The sequence below is a fragment of the Mustela nigripes genome, chromosome 10, assembly GCF_022355385.1.
Source record: "Mustela nigripes isolate SB6536 chromosome 10, MUSNIG.SB6536, whole genome shotgun sequence".
NCBI classification, from domain to species: domain Eukaryota; kingdom Metazoa; phylum Chordata; class Mammalia; order Carnivora; family Mustelidae; genus Mustela; species Mustela nigripes.
In genome coordinates this window covers 40,588,879-40,612,441 of record NC_081566.1, presented here as the reverse complement: position 1 = coordinate 40,612,441, position 23,563 = coordinate 40,588,879, and the positions used below count along the sequence as shown (strand labels likewise).

General features: G+C 44.5%; 1 protein-coding gene across 2 annotated transcripts; it reads left to right on the top strand.

Moving 5' to 3' along the window:
• Window positions 1-3,277: 3,277 nt before the first annotated feature.
• ADIPOR1 (adiponectin receptor 1) lies at window positions 3,278-19,211 on the top strand. Of its 2 annotated transcripts, none has more exons than XM_059413129.1 (8): window positions 3,278-3,472; window positions 11,099-11,333; window positions 12,827-12,943; window positions 14,214-14,385; window positions 14,832-15,018; window positions 16,231-16,418; window positions 17,825-18,018; window positions 18,338-19,211. In XM_059413129.1, the coding sequence occupies exons 2-8, from the start codon at window positions 11,193-11,195 to the stop codon at window positions 18,464-18,466; spliced, it is 1,128 nt and encodes a 375-aa protein (XP_059269112.1). In that variant the 5' UTR covers window positions 3,278-3,472; window positions 11,099-11,192; the 3' UTR covers window positions 18,467-19,211. The 2 variants fall into 2 exon arrangements, with proteins under 2 accessions (XP_059269112.1, XP_059269113.1); XM_059413130.1 differs by lacking the exon at window positions 3,278-3,472 and adding an exon at window positions 3,490-3,778.
• The last annotated feature ends 4,352 nt before the right edge of the window (window positions 19,212-23,563 follow it).

Genomic DNA, 23,563 nt, shown 5'->3' with positions numbered 1-23,563 from the left:
CCATGTGCTGAAATCTGACCGGCCACCAACTCAGGGATCACATAACAAACAGCTGCCTCAGAAGAGCCAGAAGATTGGCTTCTCCCTAGAGGCTTTTATGGGTGGGGGAGTTAGAGGGGATGCTTTTTGAACCCAGGTATGATCTCAGTGGTCCCTTGGTTTGGCCACTCTTTCGCTGCCTTCTCTTGGCCCACCCTTCCCCTTCCTTCACTATACTTCTATTTTAGGGTACCTGGCAAGCAAACTAAAGTATTGTCTTTCTATTTGGAAGAGACACTTTCTCCTTTAAATAGTAACCTGATATCACCAGCCCCAGATAGACTTGTTGGTGCCTGGAGAGAGTTGGCCTCCTCCAGGCCCATCTATCCTGACTGCCCTTCTCCCAGGGTTGGACCAGGGCAGCTTCCTCAGATCTTCTTTGTTAGTCTCAGTGGGACAGAACAATGAATCAATCCCAGGAGGAAGGTCAACATTGCTTCTCTGCATGGAATATGTGTTGCTTTCCCTGGGGCCCCAGGAGAAAGGCTTGTGGGACCCGCAGAATTCACCCCTCCATAAAGTGGAGTCATCAGTGAATGCTGTTACTAGCATGCCATCAAACATTTCATGATCAACTAGAATGTGTAGGCCACTGTGCCCCATGAGACACACTTGTTCACCTCACCTCCAAAAACAAAGATCTTGCATTGATTGTTAGGCTCAAATAGTGAAGCAGCCCAACAAAGAGAATTTCCCACACAAGAGCTCACCATTCCTTGTCTTATATGGGTTTCTGCCTCATTCACTCAACATAGAAACATTTATTAAGGACCTGCCACCAGCCAAGCAGTGTGCTAGCTCCTGAGGATACAATTCTGACAAAGATTGGTCTTAGACCCTCAAAGAACTCAGTCTACAGTAAGAGAGACAAGTGATAAACAATTATAACACAGTGTGCAGTGTGATTAACAGTATAGTAGAGATACAAGATGCAGATGGGAAGGGTTGGGAAAAGATTCAGAGTAGGAGAGAGAACTAACATTTTTTAAAAGATTTTATTTTTTCATTTAGCAGAGACGGAGAGTACAAGCAGGGAGAGCAGCAGACAGAGTGGGAGGGAGAAGCAGGCTCTCTGCCGAGCCAGGAGTCGGATGTGGGACTCTATCCCAGGACCCCAGGATCACGACCTGAGCCAAAGGCAGCTGCTTAATGAACTGAGACACCCAGGTGTCCCAAGAACTAACATTTTTGAGTTAGCCATTTAATACATGCTGTGCTAAATACTCATCTGTATAATTTAATCCTTGTGATAATCCTGTGAGTCTAAGATTAAGATTTTGCCAAAGGTCATACAGTTGGTTGATCAGTGGCTGGCAGAGCCAGAATTGCACCTGGCATTGTCTCAGTCCAAAGCCAAACCCAGGACTGGGTATTGTAAATTGCTTTGGTCTTTCAGCAGAGAATGGGAGGAAGGGCAATCCAGCAGAATGATCAGCATTTGCAAAAACCTAGAGAAATGAAAGAAAAGTCCATATTTGGAGAACTAGAAATTCATTGAGGCCCAAATGCCAGAGGGAAAGTAGAGCAAGATGAGATGAATCCTGAGAGTAGGTGAGAGCCAGCTGATCGAGGCCTTTGTAATGTCACACTAAAGAAGCTTAGAGCTTGGATGCCTGGGTGGCTCAGTGGGTTAAGCCTCTCCCTTAGTCTCTGGTCCTGATCTCAGGGTTCTGGGATCGAGCATCGCTCAGCAGGGAGTCTCTGCTTCCTCTTCTCTCTCTGCTTGCCCCTCTACCCACTTGTGATCTCTGTCTGTCAAATAAATAATTTAAAAAATGAAATTTAAAACTCAATTCTGTGGACAATGGAAGTTTCTAAGGGTTTTATACAGTGAGCAACTCATAATAGCTAACTTTTATGAAGCATTTGCCAGCCATCACACTAAGAAACTGCATAAATTATCATTTAATCTTGACAAAGATTCAGTGAGCTAGTGCTTTTTAAAAAGATTTTATGACTATTATTTTTTACATTTTTATTTTTTATTATTTTTAATAATACCATTTTATTTATAAATAATAAGTGTAATATTTTAATAAATACATATTTATTATTATTAAGATTTTTATTTATTTATTTGACAGACAGAAATCACAAGTAGATGGAGAGGCAGGCAGAGAGAGAGAGGGAAGCAGGCTCCCTGCCGAGCAGAGAGCCCGATGCTTGACTTGATCCCAGGACCCTGAGATCATGACCTGAGCCGAAGGCAGCGGCTTAACCCACTGAGCCACCCAGGCGCCCCCATATTTATTATTTTTAAATAATAAATATACTCTCTATACCCAACATGGGGCTCAAATTCACAACCCAGAGATCAAGAGTCATGTGCTTCATGACTGAGCCAGCCAGGTGCCCCTGAAACACCACTATTTTATTCGCATTTTTCAGATGAGATCATTCTCTTGGTCAGTAATGTACTCAAGATCATAGGCTGGCCAGGGTCAGAAACTTTGTTCTATGTGACTCCTGAGTCTCTTTTAAAACCAGCACCAAAAAAATTAATCCCAGTGCCCTGAGCCATCCATGTAAGAATATAATAAACTGCCTTTTCTCTTAGCATGTAGGATAGCACTAGGTATATACCATCCTTGGGAGAATTGAGAAAATTGTCAGTTCCTCAAAGTTTCTGTGTTCTGTGATTCATATGAGGGCTGCACCGCCCAGTTGTCTCCCAGACAAGCACTCTGGGGCCACCCTTCTGGCTGCGGTATGGGAGCAGGGAGCTGGAGCAGAGTTCTCAAGCAGGACTAGTTAGAAAACAGCCCCGCTGTTTCAGGAGTCAAAACTTAAAAGTCTAGCCCAGTGCCTTGCACACGATAGGCACTTCAAGAAACATTCGGGGAGGGGAGAAAGGGACGGTGGGATTGAAGAAGGAACTAAGTGTTGTAGAGATAAAAAACACTAGCGTTGGTAATAGATGAAGTAGAGAGAGTTTCCCAATTTAGAAGACAAGGTGCATGGTAGGGAATTTGGCATTCCTTCGCTGGGTTCCGTCTAAATCCCTGAAATTCCTTCCCATCACGCGCTGGAGTTGGTAACTCGGGGGTGTGGTCCTCGCAGGGTCTGGAGAGGCGGAGTTTACCAGTGGAACAGAGCGAAGAGGCGGGGCCTGCCGCGGGAAATTGCGCCTCGAGGGTGGTGCCTGCCGCGGAGGGGGCGGGACAGAGTCAGAGTGGGCGGCACTCCGCGCTCGGGAGGCGTGGCCTAGGGGACGGGGCCAGTGATTGGGACTGCGGGAGGAATGCCTGGCAGTAGGGGAGGGAGCGCCTAAGAGGAGGTGACGCGGCCGCGGAGGTGACGCTGTGTGGTCGCGCGCCCCTTCCGGCGCGAGGAGGGCGCTGAAGATCCGGGGCCCCTCGGCCGCAGGCCGTCTCCAGCGCCGCGGGATGTAGCGCGGGGGACCGCGGCCCCCAGCAGAGCCCGCCCGCCGGCCGTAAGTTCCCCCGGGGCTGCCGCGGCGAGCGGGTGGGCGAGGATCGGCCGCAGCGCTAGGACCCCCGGGAGCCCCGACCCAGACCTGAGGCGGGGACAGCCCGTGGGGCTGACCCGCCCGGACACGCGAGGGTCTCGAGTTCCCCCACCCCGGAGCCGGCAGCTCCTCCCGGCTGCTCCGCGGTCTGGGTTGTAAACATTTCCGGCCCCTCCCACTGCGCGCCGCCTCCGGGGCGGCCTCCACGGCAGTCTAAGGGCGGGTGGGCTGCTGGTTCTCGGCTTAACCCCCCGGCTGCCAACAGTCCTGGTGAGTGCTGAGTTTTCCCAGCCCTGGCGGGGGGTTGAGACGTCGGGATCCCGACCCGGGGATCGTATCGGGACGGGCTAGGCCAGAGCTAAGCCCGGTCCCAAGGCCGCTGCGCGAGGCAAGTGGGGAATGGGGGTGTGGGCCTGGGTCGCAGAAGCGCCTCTCTCAGCCCTTGGTGACAGGGGCAGCCCCAGGGGTCCTCGATCACAAGTCTTTGGCAGATCAGACTGTGCCCACCTCGACGGGGTGGGAGGCGGGGGGAGAAAGTGAGATTAGTGGACGATTTACCTTTATTTAAGGTAATCCCAAAAGCTGGAACGTGAGCAAAATCGAAACTGGGAGAAAAACGGAATTTTACTTCGTCAGAAATTTCACATTGATGTGTACTATCTTACGTGTGAGATTTTGGGTCTTCAAGCCTTTGGCTTTTAAGAAAACAAAATAGATAAATACTTCCCCTCAGTTTCTGGTACTTCTCAGGCTATTGGGAAACTGAGGTGGCGAATTTCAGTTTCTACAATTTCAGGTGCCGGGAGCAATAGGAGGCCTACATACTACTTTCCCAGATTAACCATACTATTTCCCCCAAGTATTTAGAACACTGGTGAGAAAACAGCAGGGAATATATAGGCTGCTGATGTTAATTAAGTTAACACCATAATGGCTGGTTCTTTTCTAATGTGAAGTCCTAGTGGGGTTGTTCACTGCCTTTCTCTCTTAATAGGGGCTGGGTCACCTGTTAGGTTGTTGCTGATATTTTAGAGCATCTGTACAGCACCAGGAATTTAGACTGGGAGCTGCTAAGTAGATTGCCCTGTCAGGGTAGCTATTTCCAGCTTGCAGCCACTAAATTTATTTCCGGAGTAACTTCTGTGCTCCCCTATAGCAGTTGGTACTTGGGGAATCAATTTTCTGAAAAACTGTGGTGTGTGAGGGTCCGTCTTCCGGTAGACCGCCACAAAACCATACCTGATTGTGGAATAGAATATGAAAGCTTTCTGTTCTCAGTGGCCAAGAAATTACATGATTCCCAAGGGATTTAAAAATAAATGACCACTTTGCCTGCAAGTAGAAAAGCATCACTAGGTTCACCATTGCTAATGGATAAAGGATTCCACCTTATGTAGGCTTTTAGGCTGTCTTCAGTTTCTTAAAGTCTGGCCTCATTTTATCTGTGAAAGAGTCCCTTATGGAAAAGTGGATTATTCACTACCCTGGGGACTGTGTTCTTTCAAGCCTGCCTTGGTTCATGCTATGTACACTTCTAGAATGGGCGCTACTTCCATTTTACCTATCAAGATACTTCCTTAAAATCTTCCACAAAACCTTTTCTGGTCATTCCAACTAAAATTGAGCTTTTCTTCTGAATTCCTCCAGCACTTAATGGCATTTAGCTGTGTAGTGATGTTAGTAGAAGAAAGTTATTGCCCCTCTCTTAAAATAGAGGCCAGCAACCATGTCAGACTGCTAATTCTTTGCCTTATCTCTGCAGCCACAATGCCACGTACACTGCAGACAATCAGTAGGTATTGTCAGATGGATAAAGAATAGAATTTGTGTTTCTTTCTAGGCCAATTAAGTTTCTTCTCTGTTTCCCTAGGAAATTTCCTTTGACCCCTGTAATATAAAGCCCAACTGTACTCTTTTTTTTTTTTTTTAAAGATTCTATTTATTTGACAGAGACACAGGGAGAGAGGGAACACAAGCAGGGGGAAGTGGGAGAGGGAGAAGCAGGCTTCCCGCTGAGCAAGGAGCCAGAAGCGGGGCTCAATCCTAGGACCCCAGGATCGTGACTTGAGCCAAAGGCAGACACTTAATGACTGAGCCACCCAGGTGCCCCAAAGTGAACTCTTTAGCACTCTTACTGTAGGGGCACCTGGGTGGCTCATTTGGTTAAGCAGCTGCCTTTGGCTCATGTCATGATCTCAGGATGTGTTTGGCTCAGGTTATGATTTCAGGGTCTCGGGATAGAGCCCTGCAGCTGGGAGTCTGTGTCTCCCTCTGCCCCTCCCCCTGCTCCTGCCTCTCCCTTTGCCTCTCTCCCTACTCATGCGTGCTCTCTATCACAAATAAATAAATAAAATCTTAAAAAAAGAAAAAAGAGGGCGCCTGGGTGGCTCAGTGGGTTAAGCCGCTGCCTTCGGCTCAGGTCATGATCTCAGGGTCCTGGGATCGAGCCCCACATCGGGCTCTCTGCTCAGTGGGGAGCCTGCTTCCTCCTCTTTCTCTGCCTTCCTCTCTGCCTACTTGTGATCTTTCTCTCTGTCAAATAAATAAATAAAATCTTTAAAAAAAAAAAAAAAAGAAAAAGAAAAAAGAAGAAAAAACCTTGCTGTATTATCCTGCCCTGTCTACGTGTGATTGCACTGATGAACTAAACAGTCATGTTCAAACCCAGAAGCTTAATTAATTATGGTGTTGCTATTGTTTTTTCTGGTACTGGTACTTATCCAAGTCATTACATTTTGTCCTTGATGTCCATTTGTCTCTAATATCACCCACCAAACTTTGTTCCTCTCACCATTCTCAAAGTTAATTCCCTTTTCCTGCTCAGTAATGTTGGGGGCGTGATTAGTGTTTATAAAGTTTGTAACTTATCTTCAATGGAAGCATTCCTTGAAAGTGCCCTGTAGGCAAACCAGTTCCAACTGATTGGCTTTTAGGCATGCACCTAGATGGGGTTTCTGAGGTGCACAGTGTAACGTGACCGCTCTGATGTAGAACTGTACTGACTGTATGTCTAAAAGCCAAATATTAAAAACAGGGACTGGCATGAAACTCCATCATCAGCCTGGGTATATTCTTTAATTTTAAATTTTTTAAAAAATTTGGGGATGGGGTCCTGGCATTTGAAAAGCTTATCTGTCTGATGGTGCCTGGGTGGCTCAATCATTAAGTGTCTGCCTTCAGCTCAGGTCATGATTCCAGGGTCCTGGAATCGAGCCCCCACATCTAGCTCCCTGCTCAGCGGGAAGCCTGCTCCTCCCTCTCCCACTCCCCCTGCTTGTGTTCCCTCTCTCGCTGTCTCTGTCAAATAAGTAAATTAAAAAAATATATATTTTTTAAATCTTTTCTGTCTGTGGGATCGAAAAGTCTTCTGTTGGGGTAGCTGGAGGAAAGCTACAAGGGAGGTTAAAGTGTGATTTTCCACTTCAGACACTACGTCTGTGGCACTTAGCATCCAGTGAGAATGCTAAGGCCCACTGCTGCAGTTTGGTAATTTTCAAACATGGGTCTTTGTCTTGACTTATTTTCCCCTAGCAGTGCTATGAAGCCACGTCCCTTAACAGAGCAGATGTAGTGAAGATGGCCACGTTCTTTGACTTTACTGCTAAACTAATCTTGCTTTGGAATGATAGAGTCAGGCAGGCATAGTTAGAACCTACCCATGCCTACACACAGAATCTCTAAGAGTCCAGAAACCCTGGCTTAAAACTTTGCAGAAGAAGCTTGATGCCTTTGACCCCAGGGAAGGAGTGTGCTTGGAAAATTTAGGAACTGGTTCTCAGAATAAATGTCTCCAGAAACTGAGGGAAGTAAACTGTCTGGCTAACTGGCTGGTGATTAAGAATCAGTTCTTTCCCCAAGTGTGGCAGAGGATTATCTTATTTATAGGAGCACAAACACCTCCCTGCCTCCACAGCTCTTTTCTCTTAAGATCATAGATTTATCCAGTTGGAAAGCTTAGTGGTAAAGATTTTTATTAGCTTGAATTGAAGAAATCCCATCAAAAATGCACTCAGTGGAGTTTGGCCCAGTTATAATTTGTTACACTGGGTGTGGTGAGTTTGAGGGGAAATGTGTTTCCTCTAAAATACTAAGGATATAGAAAGGTGGCAGAAAGTTGAAGTATGTTTGGCTCTCCTGAGCGTTCCCAGAATTGGTCTTACCACCATACGGGTTTATGCTGGTTTTATAGAATACAGACAAAAAGGCTTGCTTGTAATAATTCCCAGTTGTTTGTGACTGGTCACCCTGTCAGAAGTTATTTTTCCAGGTCCTAGTATTATTTGCTCTTCTCTCTTGCCGGACCTCCGATCCCTATCTCTCCCTTTCCTGTCTCTGTGTTGCTACAGTTTAGAAGACCAAACTGGACAATGGACTTTGCTCACTATGATGACATGATCTCCATTGACCTCCATTGTATGTACTTTACATGATGCATGATGCCATATCTTGTATGATGAGTCATAGCTGGTGGCTGATTTGTGAGTTAATTGGGATGTCTGTTAGGTGTAGTGACCGGGCCTAGCAGTCAATGCTGAGGGGAGGTGTAGGAGTTAGGGATAGAGGAGCTGGCGAGCATCAGAAGAATTAACAGAGAGTGATTTGGACTGAAAGGGAAAAGACATGATGGCCAAGAGACAGAGATCAACGTAGGAGAACACTAGACTTGAGGGCGTAAAAACTTTGCAGATCAAATGAGGAAATCAGTAAGAATACCAAGCTGAATTCTGCATTGGATCTCTGACCCTAACTGCCCAACTTACACTTAAGACTCTGTGAGTCTCATTGCCTCTAGTGAAATAGTGACACTGCATTCGAAATAATTGAATTTAGTATGGGAACATTCTAGGTTATGAGTGCTTTCCCCACCACTGCCCTCCTGGGACTGTGAAATTGTATCACTGACTCTGTACGTATTACAAGTGACGTCATGCCATCCTTTGATGACACTTGTTCAGCTGTGTATTTTGCACAGTACCTTAGAACGCCTTAGGGTGCTAGTGCTAAATGTATTTGTTAAATACTCCATGAATATTTCAGCTTACCCTGGGGGAAAAGGAAAAACCCCCATAAACATAAGAAAAAGTACATAAACCCTTAGTTGGTAACAAGAAGCTAATAAGTCATATGCTTGCTGACTAGAATGCTGTCCCCTCCATGCATTCATTCTGAAATGGGTTCTGACCAAAATCAAGGGTACATAGCACAGAACCTGAGTTGTTGTTTTTTTGTTTGTTGTGGTTTTTTTCTGCCCTGGCAGTGTTCTAGGCTAAGTGTATGCTCCCAATTCAGGCTTGTCCGAAGTGCAGAAAGCTTTTCTTCGTTTCTCTAGTATAAATTATTTCTTAGTAAAGTTGTTAATTCTGTAGTCTTCACTCTAAGGAAATTTGTTTTGTGGTCAACCTGTTGAAAAACATTTCCCAGTGCTTCTTATGGGGATTGCCTATTTCCTGAGGTTTTCAGGGGCCTCCAGTTGCCTGTTCTCCTTAGGCTCAGTTGTTGGCTTTGACTGTGGGCTGGCATCTGTCTTGTCGGAATCTCGCCCATTTGAAGGAAGAACTGTCCATGTGTCGACACAGTGTAAAAGTCTGTTGTGAAGTGAGTTACTGTGTGCTCTCGAACCAGATTTGCCTGTTGCTTTCAGATGTGCTTGTGAGTTGAGCGTGGCATGACTTTTGAAACTTAAGGACTGCCCTCATCTGACTACTTATATCCAATTATAATCCCTGAGAAGGAACTGTAATTAGTCTTGGGTAAAAAGAGAACTGGTATGAGCTATCAAAGATGTTTATGTAGTGAACAGCGGTGGGAGTGTCTCTCTTATGAGCAGTCATGGTTACTGCCTATTATAAAAGGTTTGGGTTCCCTAAGCTTCCATTTCCTCTCTGGTAATGCAGCCCGCTCCCCATGCAGGTGCTGCTTGAACCCTCTCTGCATTGCCCTGTGGTCATTGGGTTCAGATAGCCAGGGCATAAAAATGCTAATATTCTGGTCATTAGTGTTGCTGTGAGTAATAAACTCCTTTCTTTTGGGTGGAGGGCTAGTAATATACAAAATGGTGAATATCTTTGGACACTCTCCCTCTCTTTTCAATATCATTTTCATCTCCCTGAGGCCTGATTGAAAGATCACTGCCTGAAGTCAGGCTCAAGGAAACCTCAAGTATTAGAAGTTTTTCCTAGAAAACTGACTTCTAGGTTTCTCTGGTTTTCCTTAAGGATTTGTGTACTTGTCTCTAGTTTCTGAAAAACTAATTTGAGTGGGGCTTAGATTATGAGCTACGGTGTTTGTGACAAGCACTTGCTGAGCTGGTTGTTTGGTATGTGTTTGGCAAAGAGCAAGGCTGGGGCTGCCTCCTTGTCTTCAACTTCCTGGTCCCAGGTAAGTTATTGCTTGCTTTAAGGAAAGATTATGATGAAAGCTTGTTATCCACGTGTTGAACCCAGGCTATAATCCTACAACAGAATTAGTAGACATTGCAAAGAAATTAACCACTAAACATCTGGCTCACAATCAGGTTCCTTCTGCATGTGACACACACTTGGCAGAGCATTTGTAGAAAAAGCCCACCCGAGTTCAGTTGGCATTTGATTTGTTTCAAGCTTAGGTGGTCTTGAAATACAGTTGACCCTTGAACAACACAAAGGTTAGGGGCACTGATCCCCACACAGTTGAAAATCCTCGGATAACTTTGGACTTCCCAGAAGTTAACTCCTAACAGCATACTGTTAACCAGAAGTCTTACCAATAACATAAACAGTTGATGAACACATATTTTATATGTTACATGTATTACATTCTGTATTCTTACAATAAAGCTAGAAAAAAGAAACTTATTAAGAAAATCCTAAGGAAGAGAAAATATATTCACAGTACTGTACATATATGTCTTGAAGAAAATCTGCATATAGATGGACCCTCGCAGTTCAAGCCTGTGTTGTTGAAGGGTCAGCTGCATTACAGCCGGGGCCTGGCCTCCTATTTTTGCTCTTCATTCTCAGAGCCAAGGCTTTCTTGGGCAGAATAGCTTTGGGAATGGTAGGTTAGACTCTTCTCATTAAATGGGCTCCACACCTGTGGCAAGGGGTGGTTGAGGGTGAGTCACTGGTTTTCTGTGGTGACAGTTTGGTACAATAACCACAGATCGTTTGAAGACAGCCAATCAGATGTTATATTTTCAGCCTTATCTGTAAGATTAGTGAAGTTCTGGGGCACTGTGTGGCTCAGTGGGTTAAAGCCTATGCCTTCAGCTCAGGTCATGATCCCAGGGTCTTGGGATGGAGCCCCGCATTGGGCTCTCTGCTCAGCGGGGAGCCTGCTTCCCCCTCTCTCCCTCTGCCTGCTTCTCTGCCTACTTGTGATCTCTGTCTGTCAAATAAATAAACAAAATTTTAAAAAAAGAAGATTAGTGAAGTTCTGAGTCAAGACTAACATTGAAGAGGGAGAACAAGGAATAGATTTTAATTTAGCAATTACCTAGACTTCAGAATTGGAGATAGGGTGTCAGCTGATTAGCTTACTCAGGGTTGACTCGTCATGAAAGTGGAAGAGGAATCAATTGCCAATACCCTTTTTGTTTGTGTTTGCTTTCAGTGTTCACCATCACAGGGAGATCTCTGCCCCCTGGGGCTGAGAGACCCCAACCTTTCCCCAAGCTGAAGCTGCAGGGTTTTGGGGTACCAGCCAGATGTCTTCTCACAGAGGATCTGTGGTGGCACAGGGCAATGGAGCTCCGGCCAGTAACAGGGAAACGGACACGGTGGAGCTGGCTGAACTGGGACCCCTGCTAGAAGAGAAGGGCAAACGGGTAATTGCCAACCCAACCAAAGTAAGTTGTCTTCCCAGGAGTCATTGCCTTGATCAGAACTTCTCATTAGGCCTGTGTCAGTATCCATTTTTCTAAGATCTCACCTCTTTCCCCAAAGGAGGAACCATAGCATCCTGGGAATATCTCTGTCCCAGGCTTATCATACTACATTACATGTATCTTACTTATTTGTATCCTTTTCCTACAGTAAGCTTTTGCAAGTTCACTCATCTTTATAACCCCAGGACTTAACACAAGGCCTGAAGTCCAGTAAGTAATTAGTAAATGCCTGTGAATGAATGAAGCATCAGTTAGGATTAGGTTTGGCTTCATATAACAGACAAAAGCCCCTGTAGTCTTGACAAGATGGTGTGTCTCATGTAAAAGAATTCTAGAAGTAATCCATCCCAGGCTGATAACAGAGGCTCCACTCCAGTCAGGCCCTGTCTTGCTGCCCTCCTCCATTGTCAGTTCTACCCATCACACTTCCCTACCAGCCACCAGAAAAGAGGAAGGGGAAAGAGAAGAAAGGCCCACCCTTTCTGGAAGTACCTCACAACCCTTCCACTTACATCCCATAGGCTGGAACTTCATTACATAGTTATATTCGGCTGCACTGGAATATAGGCAAAGTAGTTTCTTCTTTGGGCCTGAGTAAAATTACAGGAACATTGCCACCCTGAGTAAAACCAAGGACTTTGTTACTGAGGAAGAGAGAGAGAGAATGGATATTGGGGTAGGCAAGCAGAAATCTATACCACAAAATTTGAGAGGGACCATTTGTTTCCCAGGGACCATCAACGGGAGAGAGAGAGAAGGAGCCGAACTGCCCGGCTCTTCATCTCCATGGTTTAGAGCCTTGGGACTGAGAGAAAAGTCTCTCTCCTTGAAAGGGAAGTGCTCTCCCATGTGCACACTTGGTGTCAAGGCTCCTTGGGGTATAGGACTCAGCGCTGCTGCTTTCTACAGAACCAGTCTGGAGGCCCTGAGACCCTTGGGAGCTGCAAGGAAGACAAAGTTACAGTCACGATATAATCCCCAGAGTCTGTGGACCGGGAACTATAAACAGATTTAAATTCTTAAGGGAATCTCTGAGACTCTGTCTCTTCCATAGTTTCGAGAATTTAGTGGTCTAGAATAGAGAGATATTTGGGAAATTGGAGACAGTTGAGAACCACTGTCCGAGAGGAGGAGGGGCCTCCAAACTTAAAGAACATTTAGGACTGGCGTGGCAGTCCCGTATCCCTTTCATGCCAGCCCCCATCCCATCTACCTCCCGGGTGCTGAATCGAGCTCTCACTCCAGCACTGGCAAAGTATTAACAAGCTTGAGATACCGTGTTATAAACTCATTAACTCGTGCTTTTGGAGAAAAAGCCACAAGGTCCTATGTGTAGGAGTGTGGCCAGGCAGGAAGTGTTGAGTTTGGGTTTCTCTGGATCTTTCTGATCTGGACTAGCAGAGTTTATGAGACGGCTCTTGGGATTGGTTTTTGCGTATTTTTCATCCCTGTAGGCAGAAGAAGAGCAAGCATGCCCAGTGCCCCAGGAAGAGGAGGAGGAGGTGCGGGTACTGACGCTTCCCCTGCAGGCCCACCATGCCATGGAGAAGATGGAGGAGTTTGTGTATAAGGTACAGCCCAGTAGCTTCTGTCCTGGGACAACGGCAGTGGGCTTCCCCGGGATTCTCCCAGCTGGCATCCACGCATTGGACTGAAGAACTTTTACTCCCTCTTGTGGGTTTGTCTTTACTTAGGATGAAGGATATCAAGGGGAAGGGTAGCTACATTTTTACTACCTACCGTGTTAGGCAGTGCTCAGAATATATTCTAAAACAGAAGTTCTTAGCTTTTTTTTTTTTTTTTTCTTTCTTTTTTGCTATGGATACCTTTGGCAATTGTTAGAATTTTCTAATCTTTAAAAATTCCAAAATTTTAATGTAGGCTCCTTTTATGCATACATTAGATATGCATTAATGACAAATGATAATGTATTTTTTTTTAAGATTATATTTATTTATCAGAGAGGGGGGGGGAGAGCGAGCACAGGCAGACAGAATGGCAGGCAGAGGCAGAGGGAGAAGCAGGCTCCCCACCGAGCAAGGAGCCCAATGTGGGACTCGATCCCAGGATGCTGGGATCATGACCTGAGCCGAAGGCAGCCACTTAACCAACTGAGCCACCCAGGCGTCCCGATAATGTATTTTATTAAAATTTATACTTCTAAGCAGTGAAGAGTAACAATATTTTGATATCTGCAAAACTAGTGTATGAAATTCTCTCCCATTTCCATGGGTGACAGTCACAGGTTCTAACTCTACTGTGCTTTTGGTCATGTTTATAATTGAAGGGAGTGTTAGATTCCAGGTAGAGGTGAGAGAAAATGAAAGATCATTTTTTTTCCATCTGGATTTCCACCCCTCCCTGGATTCTATCCATTGTCTGTGTGTCCTGGGTTAAGAACCCCTGCTCTGTAAAGACATAGTCCCAACCTAGGAAGGACTTAGAATCTGCTGGGGGGAGAAGATTAAGCAGGGGGCAAATAGAATCTTCTGGATTAGAGGGGCAAAGGAGGGATAAAGTGTATGTTTTTGAAACCATTATATGTAATTTCTATTTCTTTGTTTTCATTCACTATTTTTACTTAATTGTGAAATTTCAAGTAGCTTAAAGAAGGTCCTGCCGTATTTTTTTTTCAAGATTGAGATACATTTATCTAAAGCATATCCAGATAAACTAACATGACGCAAGAACAAAGGCATTAGCAAAAATTGGTCAAGATATACAGTACTGTGATGGGCTCGTTCGTACTGTGTCTTGGATTTCTGCAAGTCCAGGCTGATTCCCTTGTCCTTCTAGAAACTACCATTCTTTAGGGCCCTTCTTAGAGTGTATGTATTCCAGGTCTGGGAAGGACGCTGGAGGGTCATCCCATATGACGTACTCCCTGATTGGCTGAAGGACAATGACTACTTGCTACATGGCCATAGACCACCTATGCCCTCCTTCCGGGCTTGCTTCAAGAGCATTTTCCGCATCCATACAGAAACTGGCAACATCTGGACCCATCTGCTTGGTGAGTGATTGGGGTGATTGGGGAAGAAATCCAATGTTTTGGTCTCCTTAAATGCCAAAGGAGGGATTATATAGCCTTTGTCCAGGGGAAAGAAAAGAACAAAGTTGTTCTGACTGATTGATTGATCCTTGATCACTGATCTTTGAGACTAGAAAGGGAAGGTCTAGAACCAGGAGAAGAAATTGGAACTAGATGTTCTTTTGGGATTCCTGGGAGCACTGTCCTCCGTGGAGGCAGTCGCTTCTATCTCGTGAATTCCCACTGTCCAAACAAAATACCAACATTTCCAAAAGTGCTGTTTTAGTCAGAGTTTCTATGACTGGTGCCATTTTCTCCTGAAATTTTAGACCACAGTTCTAAACTCTTTTGCTTTAGTGCTGATTTAACACCATCAAGGTGCATGTACTGTCTTAGGCTTTTTTTTTTTTTTCTTTTCCCTCCTCTAGGTTTTGTGCTGTTTCTCTTTTTGGGAATCTTGACCATGCTCAGACCAAATATGTACTTCATGGCCCCTCTACAGGAGAAGGTGGTTTTTGGAATGTTCTTTTTGGGTGCAGTGCTCTGCCTCAGTTTCTCCTGGCTCTTTCACACCGTTTATTGTCATTCAGAGAAAGTCTCTCGGACTTTTTCCAAGTGAGTTGAAAGAACATCAGTACTGAAAGACCACACACTATTGTCACATCTTGTGATATGAGCTGACCGGGTGCTGAAAGGTCCAATCACTCCTAAAGTTTCCCTGATGTCGCAGAGGAAGGGCTTTCTATTTTGTGGGTAGAATTGGGTGGTGAAGTTCTTCTCTTAAATCCTTCATGAGGGGCGCCTGGGTGGCTCAGTGGGTTAAGCCGCTGCCTTCGGCTCGGGTCATGATCTCAGGGTCCTGGGATCAAATCCCGCATCGGGCTCTCTGCTCAGCAGGGACCCTGCTTCCTCCTCTCTCTCTCTCTGCCTGCCTCTCTGCCTACTTGTGATCTCTGTCAAATAAATAAAATCTTTAAAAAAAAAAATCCTTCATGAAAAAATAACACTGCAGCCTCCTCAACAGATGGATTTTACCTGTATGGTACTATTGCTTGTGAAATTTGGGGTACCAATGGGCTGCTGTTTGAGCCCAGGAACTCAGTACTATCTGACCTTCCGGTTGGCCCGAGCCACAGCAGGGCATGATAAGGTATTCCTGCTTCATGCTGCTAATGCTTCTCCCCACTTGTCCAGCTGGCCTTATCTTTGCTGCCCACGCACTGCTGGAAGCCCCAGATGTCCATCCTCTAATGCTTTCTAGATTCTCCAACTCTCTGCCTGGAATTCTGTTTATTTGCTTGTGGTGGTGGTGGTGGTTGTTGGTTTTGGTGGTGGCAGCGGCAGGTTAGTTTGGCTTTCCCATAACACCATTAACAGGAATACATTTTCATCATTTAAAAAGCCAATTAAATCACAACAGTACGTCTTAGGAGTACTCCATATTCACGGGTTTTGTTTGGGGAACTTAAGTGATCAGAACTGAAGAACATTCAGAGCCCTTCGTGAGTGGGAAGCTGGGTATGAACTAGTGACAGAACTCCTAAACTGAAGTCTCCACTAGGGGGAGATTTGGCTGCTCACAACTAAGGGAAGGGATGAAGTCCTGGGATCCCGGATTCTTAGAAATTTTTCCATTGCAAAATACATGCGCTTGACCTGGTGGATTTTTGATCCAGGATGCAGGATAGATTGCATGGGAAATGAGGGGAGGCTGAGTGGAGCTGTTGAAATCTGGGAGCAGGTGAACAGAAAGAACAAATTCAACAAGCCCTGGGATTTCTTCATTTCTCCCACTAATTGATTTCATGTTTATGGCTCTTTTTTTAGACTGGATTATTCAGGGATTGCTCTACTGATTATGGGGAGCTTTGTCCCCTGGCTCTATTACTCCTTCTACTGCTCCCCACAGCCACGGCTCATCTACCTCTCCATCGTCTGTGTCCTGGGCATTTCTGCCATCATCGTGGCACAGTGGGACCGGTTTGCCACTCCTAAGCACCGGCAGACAAGAGCAGGTAAACTTCATTTATATTCGGCCCTTGAGTCTAATAGGCCTAATCCTGGACCCTAAGGTTTGCAGTTGGGGGACCCCATCCAAGCCCTGATTTGTGTTTAGAACTCAGAAAGCACCAGGAATTTTCAAAGTTCAGTTCTCCCCGTGTTTCATAGTATTTGAGTTGCATGCTGGCAGGACAGATAACTACCAAGCTGGTCAGTTCGCTGTAAGTATAGAAGTGATTGCTCTCAAATTTGGTTTGAGAAAGTTAAAAAATAGACAGAGCCATTTTAGTGACCTGAGTTCTAGGCAAGGGAATGGAAGGCTTGGTTTGGTAAATTAAAAAAAACAAAAAACAAAACAAAACAAAAAAAAAAACACTTTGCACATAACCACTGGTCACAACTATTGTAACAGCTACAAACATAAACATCTTTGTCTTGTCTCATCTGGACTCTCCTTTTAAGCTTCATTTTTGCAGCAGCACATTACTTACCACTAGTTATCAGGCCCTTGGGACTTCTTTTTTTTTTTTTTTTTTTCAAAGATTTTATTTATTTATTTGACAGAGAGAAATCACAAGTAGATAGAGAAGCAGGCAGAGAGAGAGAGAGGGAAGCAGGCTCCCTGCTGAGCAGAGAGCCCGATGCGGGACTCGATCCCAGGACCCTGAGATCATGACCTGAGCCGAAGGCAGCGGCTTAACCCACTGAGCCACCCAGGCGCCCCCCCTTGGGACTTCTTAATATGTGCTGTGTCTTAAACCTTCAGTTAAAAGAATTAAATATTCATGAGGCACCAGCTGTGTGCCGGCATTGTGCTTTAATGAGGGCACCTACAAAAATGCAGAAGGTCAGCCCTGCCCTCCAGTTAAGTGGAGGGTAGTGATGTGGAGACAAATACCCATTCTTCCCTTCCTCTTACCTGACTTGTGTGTCCCTGAGCCTTGACAACTTCTGATCTGGGTGTGTCTGTCTACTCAGAAGAGGTCAGAGTCCCGTTGCTTAATTTTTTCATGAACTTAATGGAAAAGCTGCCCAGCTCCTCTCTGACTTGGAAGCCACCCACCTGAAGCCTTGCCATTTAGGTTCTGTATCCAAGTCAGCCATGAGAGGTGTTTGACATAGGCTTTTGGCCAAGGCTTCCCATTTCTTAACAAATAATTAAGAATGTCAGATGTTTGTTCTCAGTGCTCCTTAAAAGGTAATGGCTAGATTAGCACGGACACAGACAGCCTTCTTCCCATTCTGGATGTTGAAGAAATGTCTGCTGTCTGTTATCGCCATGTGGTTGAGTTTCCTAAACATGTCCTGTTCACCAGAAAATAGCTAATTGTGACAATAAACATCTGAATTGTAGAGTAAGACAGTGGTGCTTGCCACGTGGTGGCTATTTCCTTGACAATCTTGTGTCTGCTCTGTTCAGGAGTGTTCCTGGGACTTGGCTTGAGTGGTGTTGTGCCCACCATGCACTTTACTATCGCTGAGGGCTTTGTCAAGGCCACCACAGTGGGCCAGATGGGCTGGTTCTTCCTCATGGCTGTGATGTACATCACCGGAGCTGGCCTTTATGCTGCGCGAATTCCTGAGCGTTTCTTTCCTGGAAAATTTGACATATGGGTAAGAAGGGACTCTTCCAGCAGGGCCTATGATGTGAGTGGCCAGCCAAAGTTAAAGGTCTGAGTACAAGGCGGTAAGAAACACAGGGACCGCGTAGTGTAGTGTTTTGGGGTACCTATATATACACAGGGAGAAATGGCAGGGGAATAACCAGTATTAACATTTTGGTGTATCTCTCACAAGATTTATAAAAAAATTTTCTACAACAAATACATCACTTTTATGATGTAAAAAGACTTTTAAGGAGATACTAGAAGAGGCAAATTTCTGATCTCCCCTTGCCACTGTCCTAAAGGCCCTTCTTTTGTCATTCCTACAGTTCCAGTCTCATCAGATTTTCCATGTCCTGGTGGTGGCCGCAGCCTTTGTCCACTTCTACGGGGTCTCCAACCTTCAAGAATTCCGTTACGGCCTAGAGGGCGGCTGTACTGACGACTCCCTTCTCTGAGCCTTCCTACCTGAGGGGTGGAGGAGGAACTTCCCAAGTGCTTTTAAAAATAACTTCTTTGTTGACGTGAGAGGAAGAGTCTGAGTTGTCTGTTTCTAGAAGAAACCTCTTAGAGAATTCAGTACCAACCAAGCTTCAGCCCACTTTCACACCCACTGGGCAATACTTTCCAGTTCCCTAGCTGAGGAGGGCAGGGATGGCCCAATTTAGCCATGCCTGTCTTCAGCAGCTCCCCCTTGTTGGCAAGGCAACTACCGTCCCCTCACAGAGACAGTACTTCAAAGCTCATGTTGAGATTTTACCCCTCCTCCAACCATTTTGGGAAAAAATGATGGACTGGGACTCTTCAGAAATTCGCTTTCTGGAGGAAAATATCCCTCCCTTACCCCCATCCTTACTTTGTAACCTGGCTTATAACAGGCCATCCATTTTTGTAGCACACTTTTCAAAAACAATTAGAACCTGGTCCCATCTTTCTTGGGCCTGGATCTGCTTTTACAGCAGGAAGAACAAAGCCACCAACTTTTACATAGCCCGGCTAATCATGGAAGTGTGTCCAGGCTTCAAATAACTTGACTTTTATTTTTTTTTTTTTCTTGGCAGAGTAATGTAAAATTAAAATGGGGAAAGATATTTAATATTTAATACTAAGCTTTAAAAAGAAACCTGCTATCATTGCTATGTATCTTGATGCAAAGACTATGATGATAATAAAAGAAAGTACAGAAGACACTCGGTATTCGAAGATTTAACATGTGTGGTCTCAACTATTTGTACACAACTCCGAAGGATTAAAACCAATAATGTAGTTTCAGATTCTGCTGAGATACAAACTTGAATCATAGTCATTGATTGACAGGCTGGCATATGCGGACTGCATATTACTTAAGAGTTTCATTCTTCTAAAGCTGCCTTGCTTGAGGATGTCTCATCAAGGGGTTATTCCATGCTTTTCTGGGCTTTTGTGAATTGTGCTCAACTTGATTTGTCTTCGTTAGTTGGCATACGGTCTGCAGTCTTAACTGACTGTATGCAGTTAGATAGGAATCTTCTTGAGTTACAGAGTTGGGTTCACTTCAAAGGTCAAGTTTGTACAACTGGGAGAACAAATGGTTCTTTTTAAAAAAGAATCCAATTAGGCCAACACAGAGGAAAAGTTTCTCAACCTCAAGTAGTAATCAGGGAAATGTAAATTAAAACCAAAGTGATAAAAAATTTCAGTCCTGGCAGATTGGCACAAATTGAAGGTCATATTGAGTGTTGATATAGATGTGGAGCAGACCAGATGCTGTTGATGGAAGTGCACATTGGTAGATGACTCCATGTGGACATGGCACAGACCATATAAACAGATTACAATATTCAAACATTTTATGAAACAACACTCTACACTATGAAATGCATCTGCTATCGATCCTTGATCACTTCATTTTTGGAAATGCTCCTGGGGCATCTGGGTAGCTCAATTGGCTAAGCATTGGACTTTGGCTCTGGTCGTGATCTTGGGGTCCTGGGATCCAGCCTCAAGCCTCTGTGCTCAGTGAGGAGTCTGCTTGTCCTTCGGCCCCTTCCCCCTGCGCATGCTCTTTCTCAAATAAATAGAATCTTTAATAAATAAAAATGATCCGTCTGACCCATTACATTGTTCATAAGTCATTAGTGGGCCACAGCTCACACTTGGGAAAGCACTACCTTTGAGAAACTTAGCTTATACCAAAAGAATGATTGTAGCTGTCTCTAGTAGCAACATACTACAGACAAGCCAAGTGTTGAAAACTATTGAATGGAAAAATAAATCTTGGTTTACTCCTATAAGAAAACATTATTTAGTAGTGAAAATTACAGTGACAAGCAACAACATGGATGAATCTTCAGATTAGGGAGAGGAGGGAAACAACTCACAGAATACATCTGGTATGATTGCGTTTACATAAAGCTATTAATGTGCAAAACTAGTGCTAGTTCACGGATATAGACATGGTAAAAACTTGAAAGAAGCAATGTTAATTCAGAAAAAAACATAGTTACCTATGGAAGAGTAAGAACAGGATTAGAACAGGGGCCCATAGAATATTTCAAAAGTAACATTTATATTCTTTTTTCTTTTTTAAGATTTTATTTATTTATTTAAGAGAGAGAGAGGTCACAGGTAGGCAGAGAGAGGGGGAAGCAGGCTCCCCACTGAGCAGAGAGCCTGATGCGGGCCTCGATCCCAGGACCCTGAGATCATGACCTCAGCCGAAGGCAGAGGCTTACCCCACCGAGCCACCCTGGTGCCCATCTTTTTAACCAGGCAGTGAGTACCTGGGCGTGCCTTATACTATAGTTATGTTTTCTTGCACATACAGAAGTATTTATATCCGTTGAATACAAAACAACTTGAAGTTCAGAAAGTCCTTAAAGAGCTGATGTCACAAGTCACAGACTGGTGACTGGCAGGCTGCAAACCTTCACAAACATGTTTTGTTTGGCCTACAGTGTGCAAACAGTCACCTGCTGCTCAGTACCAGCAATGCCCTTGATGGAGGGCTTGTGCTCTCAGTGCGTCACTGCCCCTCACTCATTGGGGTCACTGACCTAGCTTCTGGAAGCAGCTAAGTTTGCAGTCACTAGTATAAAGCTGGAAGGAAACAGACCGCATCTGACCCGACTGCATCCATTTTGTACATGTGGACATACAGAGATTCCTAGCAATTAGTAAACCCTAGTGTGTAGGTGTTGGCTCATCTGTCAGTAGTAGGACCCAGAAAAGAGGATCTAAGAGAGAAGGTTTTTATCTTTGTACTTTTCATATGTCATATTCTATATTTTTTATCTCTACCCCTGTGAAGTAGGTAGCATTATCCCAATCCACAGATGAGAGAAACTTAAGGCCCTGTGGGTCACCTGGGTGGCTTAGTCATTAAGTGTCTGCCTTTGGCTCAGGTCATGATTCCAGAGTCCTGGGATCAAGCCCCTCAGTGGGAAGCCTGCTTCTCTCTCTCTCTCTCTCACTCGCCCTGCTTATGTTCCCTTTCTTGCTGAGTCTCCATCAAATAAATAAAATATTTAAAAAGGAAGGAAGGAAAGAAGGAAGGAAGGAAAACTTAAGGTCCCAAAAGACCAAGACTTTCTGCCAAGTTGATGGACAGGTTTGGAGTCAGTATCTGGAGATCATGCTGACTTAAACCCCATGCTCTAAAGCTTTGGATCATTTAAAAATCCCTTCTGCTTCTGATTTCAGTATCCTCCCTTGCCTTTATCAGAACTGCTAACTAGTAGCAAATGAATATTATCTTCTTTCTCTAGCTGTATACATGTAGTTCATTCACTTCCTAAATACTTGTTCAGGACCTGCTGTATAGTAGGCACTAGAAGAAAAGAAGTAAATGATGACAAAACACTGCCAATCTCTGATTAAAGAAAAGCCAAGAAAAAAAAAGGATCAGCCTTTAGCTTTTCCCTATCAATAAATTAAAAATTAGGATGGAGACTAACTTATCTTTATTCTTAGAACATCCATTTTCAATTTAAACATAGAAGTTTGGGAACATTAGTAAACTCTTAAATTACTACAAATGGATAAAATCTAAGGAAATTCTTGAACACTCTGTCAGTCTGGTCCTCACAGAAGCATTCTTCAAGATGAAATTAAGTATACAAGGATTTTTATTATGGGAAACGCATATATGTAAAAGAAAATACAAAGGGAGCCAGAGAAGGCAGGGAGAGCCATGAAGCTGTGATTTGATTCTGACCACCCCCCAACTGAAGAAAAGAGGGAGAGAAGGTTGGGAGAGGCATCCTCGACTGCCTTGCAATCTAAGAAAGCTTCAGCAAAGCCCTTTGTTTGGGAGAAGACCTTGACCCAGAGTTCCCTGACAATGGAGTCCCGTTTTCCCTAGAAAAGGTCTGCTTTAGCATCTCTCTCTCCTATCCCCAGAAAAGGGCCTGGAACCAGCCCTTGGAAGACATGACCTGGGTGCAAATTCACTGATGAATTTCAAAGCAACTGGGGACCTGCTCTGATGACATTCAGTGAATGATTAAGAGAGATATTCTTTTGTCTGCCATGCTCTGGTGGTACAGAAATGCAATGGATCCTACCTAGCTGGTTTCAGAGATTCAACCTATATTCTATGTACTTAATCTGGAGTTCCAAGACCAGTTCTTTGTTTTCTGTTCCTGAAACCCTTTAATATAAATACCCAAACCATAAAGGCAGGATGATGTTTGGAACCGGACTGACTCACCCTATCCAGCCCTAGCCCTCCAGAATGGGCCTAAAAATGTAGAATAAGTTTGGGTTATAGGGTTTTGGGTTAGTTATCCAAATGACTAGAAATATTCTTGTGGGGAAAGGATAGCGTTCTCATGACTTAAAGACTCAAAACATGCTGAGACTATATCCCTGAAGAAAACTGGATAAGCCTGAACTAATTCCCTCAGTGTTCTGGCTTTTTTGCTAGCAGTTTCTCCATCTTTTATTCTCTGGGAAAAGTGTGGGCATATTCTAAACAAAGCCACTTTTTGTTTTAAGTTCCCTCTCATATCATGAAAAATTCTCAATTTAGCAGACAGGAATTAGGCACTCTATCATTAAAATGCTATTTTGCATCTGGAAAACATGGGATTCTTTTTTAAAAAGATTTTCTTTTTTTAAAGATTTTATTTGACAGAGAGAGACACAGCGAAAAAAGGAACACAAGCAGGGGTGGGTGGGAGAGGGAGAAACAGGCTTCCTGCTGAGCAGGGAGCCCAATGTGGGGCTTGATCCCAGAACCCTGGGATCATGACCTGAGCCAAAGGCAGATGCTGAACAACTGAGCCACCCAGGTGCCCCTTTAAAAGATTTTCTAAAAGATTATATTTATCTATTTGACACAGAGAGAGACAGTGAGAGAGGGAATACAAGCAGGGGGAGTGGGAGAAGGAGAAACAGGCTTCCCAAGAGGCCAACGTGGGGCTGGATCCCAGGACCCTGGGATCATGACCCAAGCCGAAAGCAGACGCTTTACAACTCAGCCACCTAGGCACCCTGCTTTTTTAAAGATTTTATTTTTAATCTCTACACCTAACATGGGGCTCAAACTCACCACCCCAAGATCAAGAGTTGCA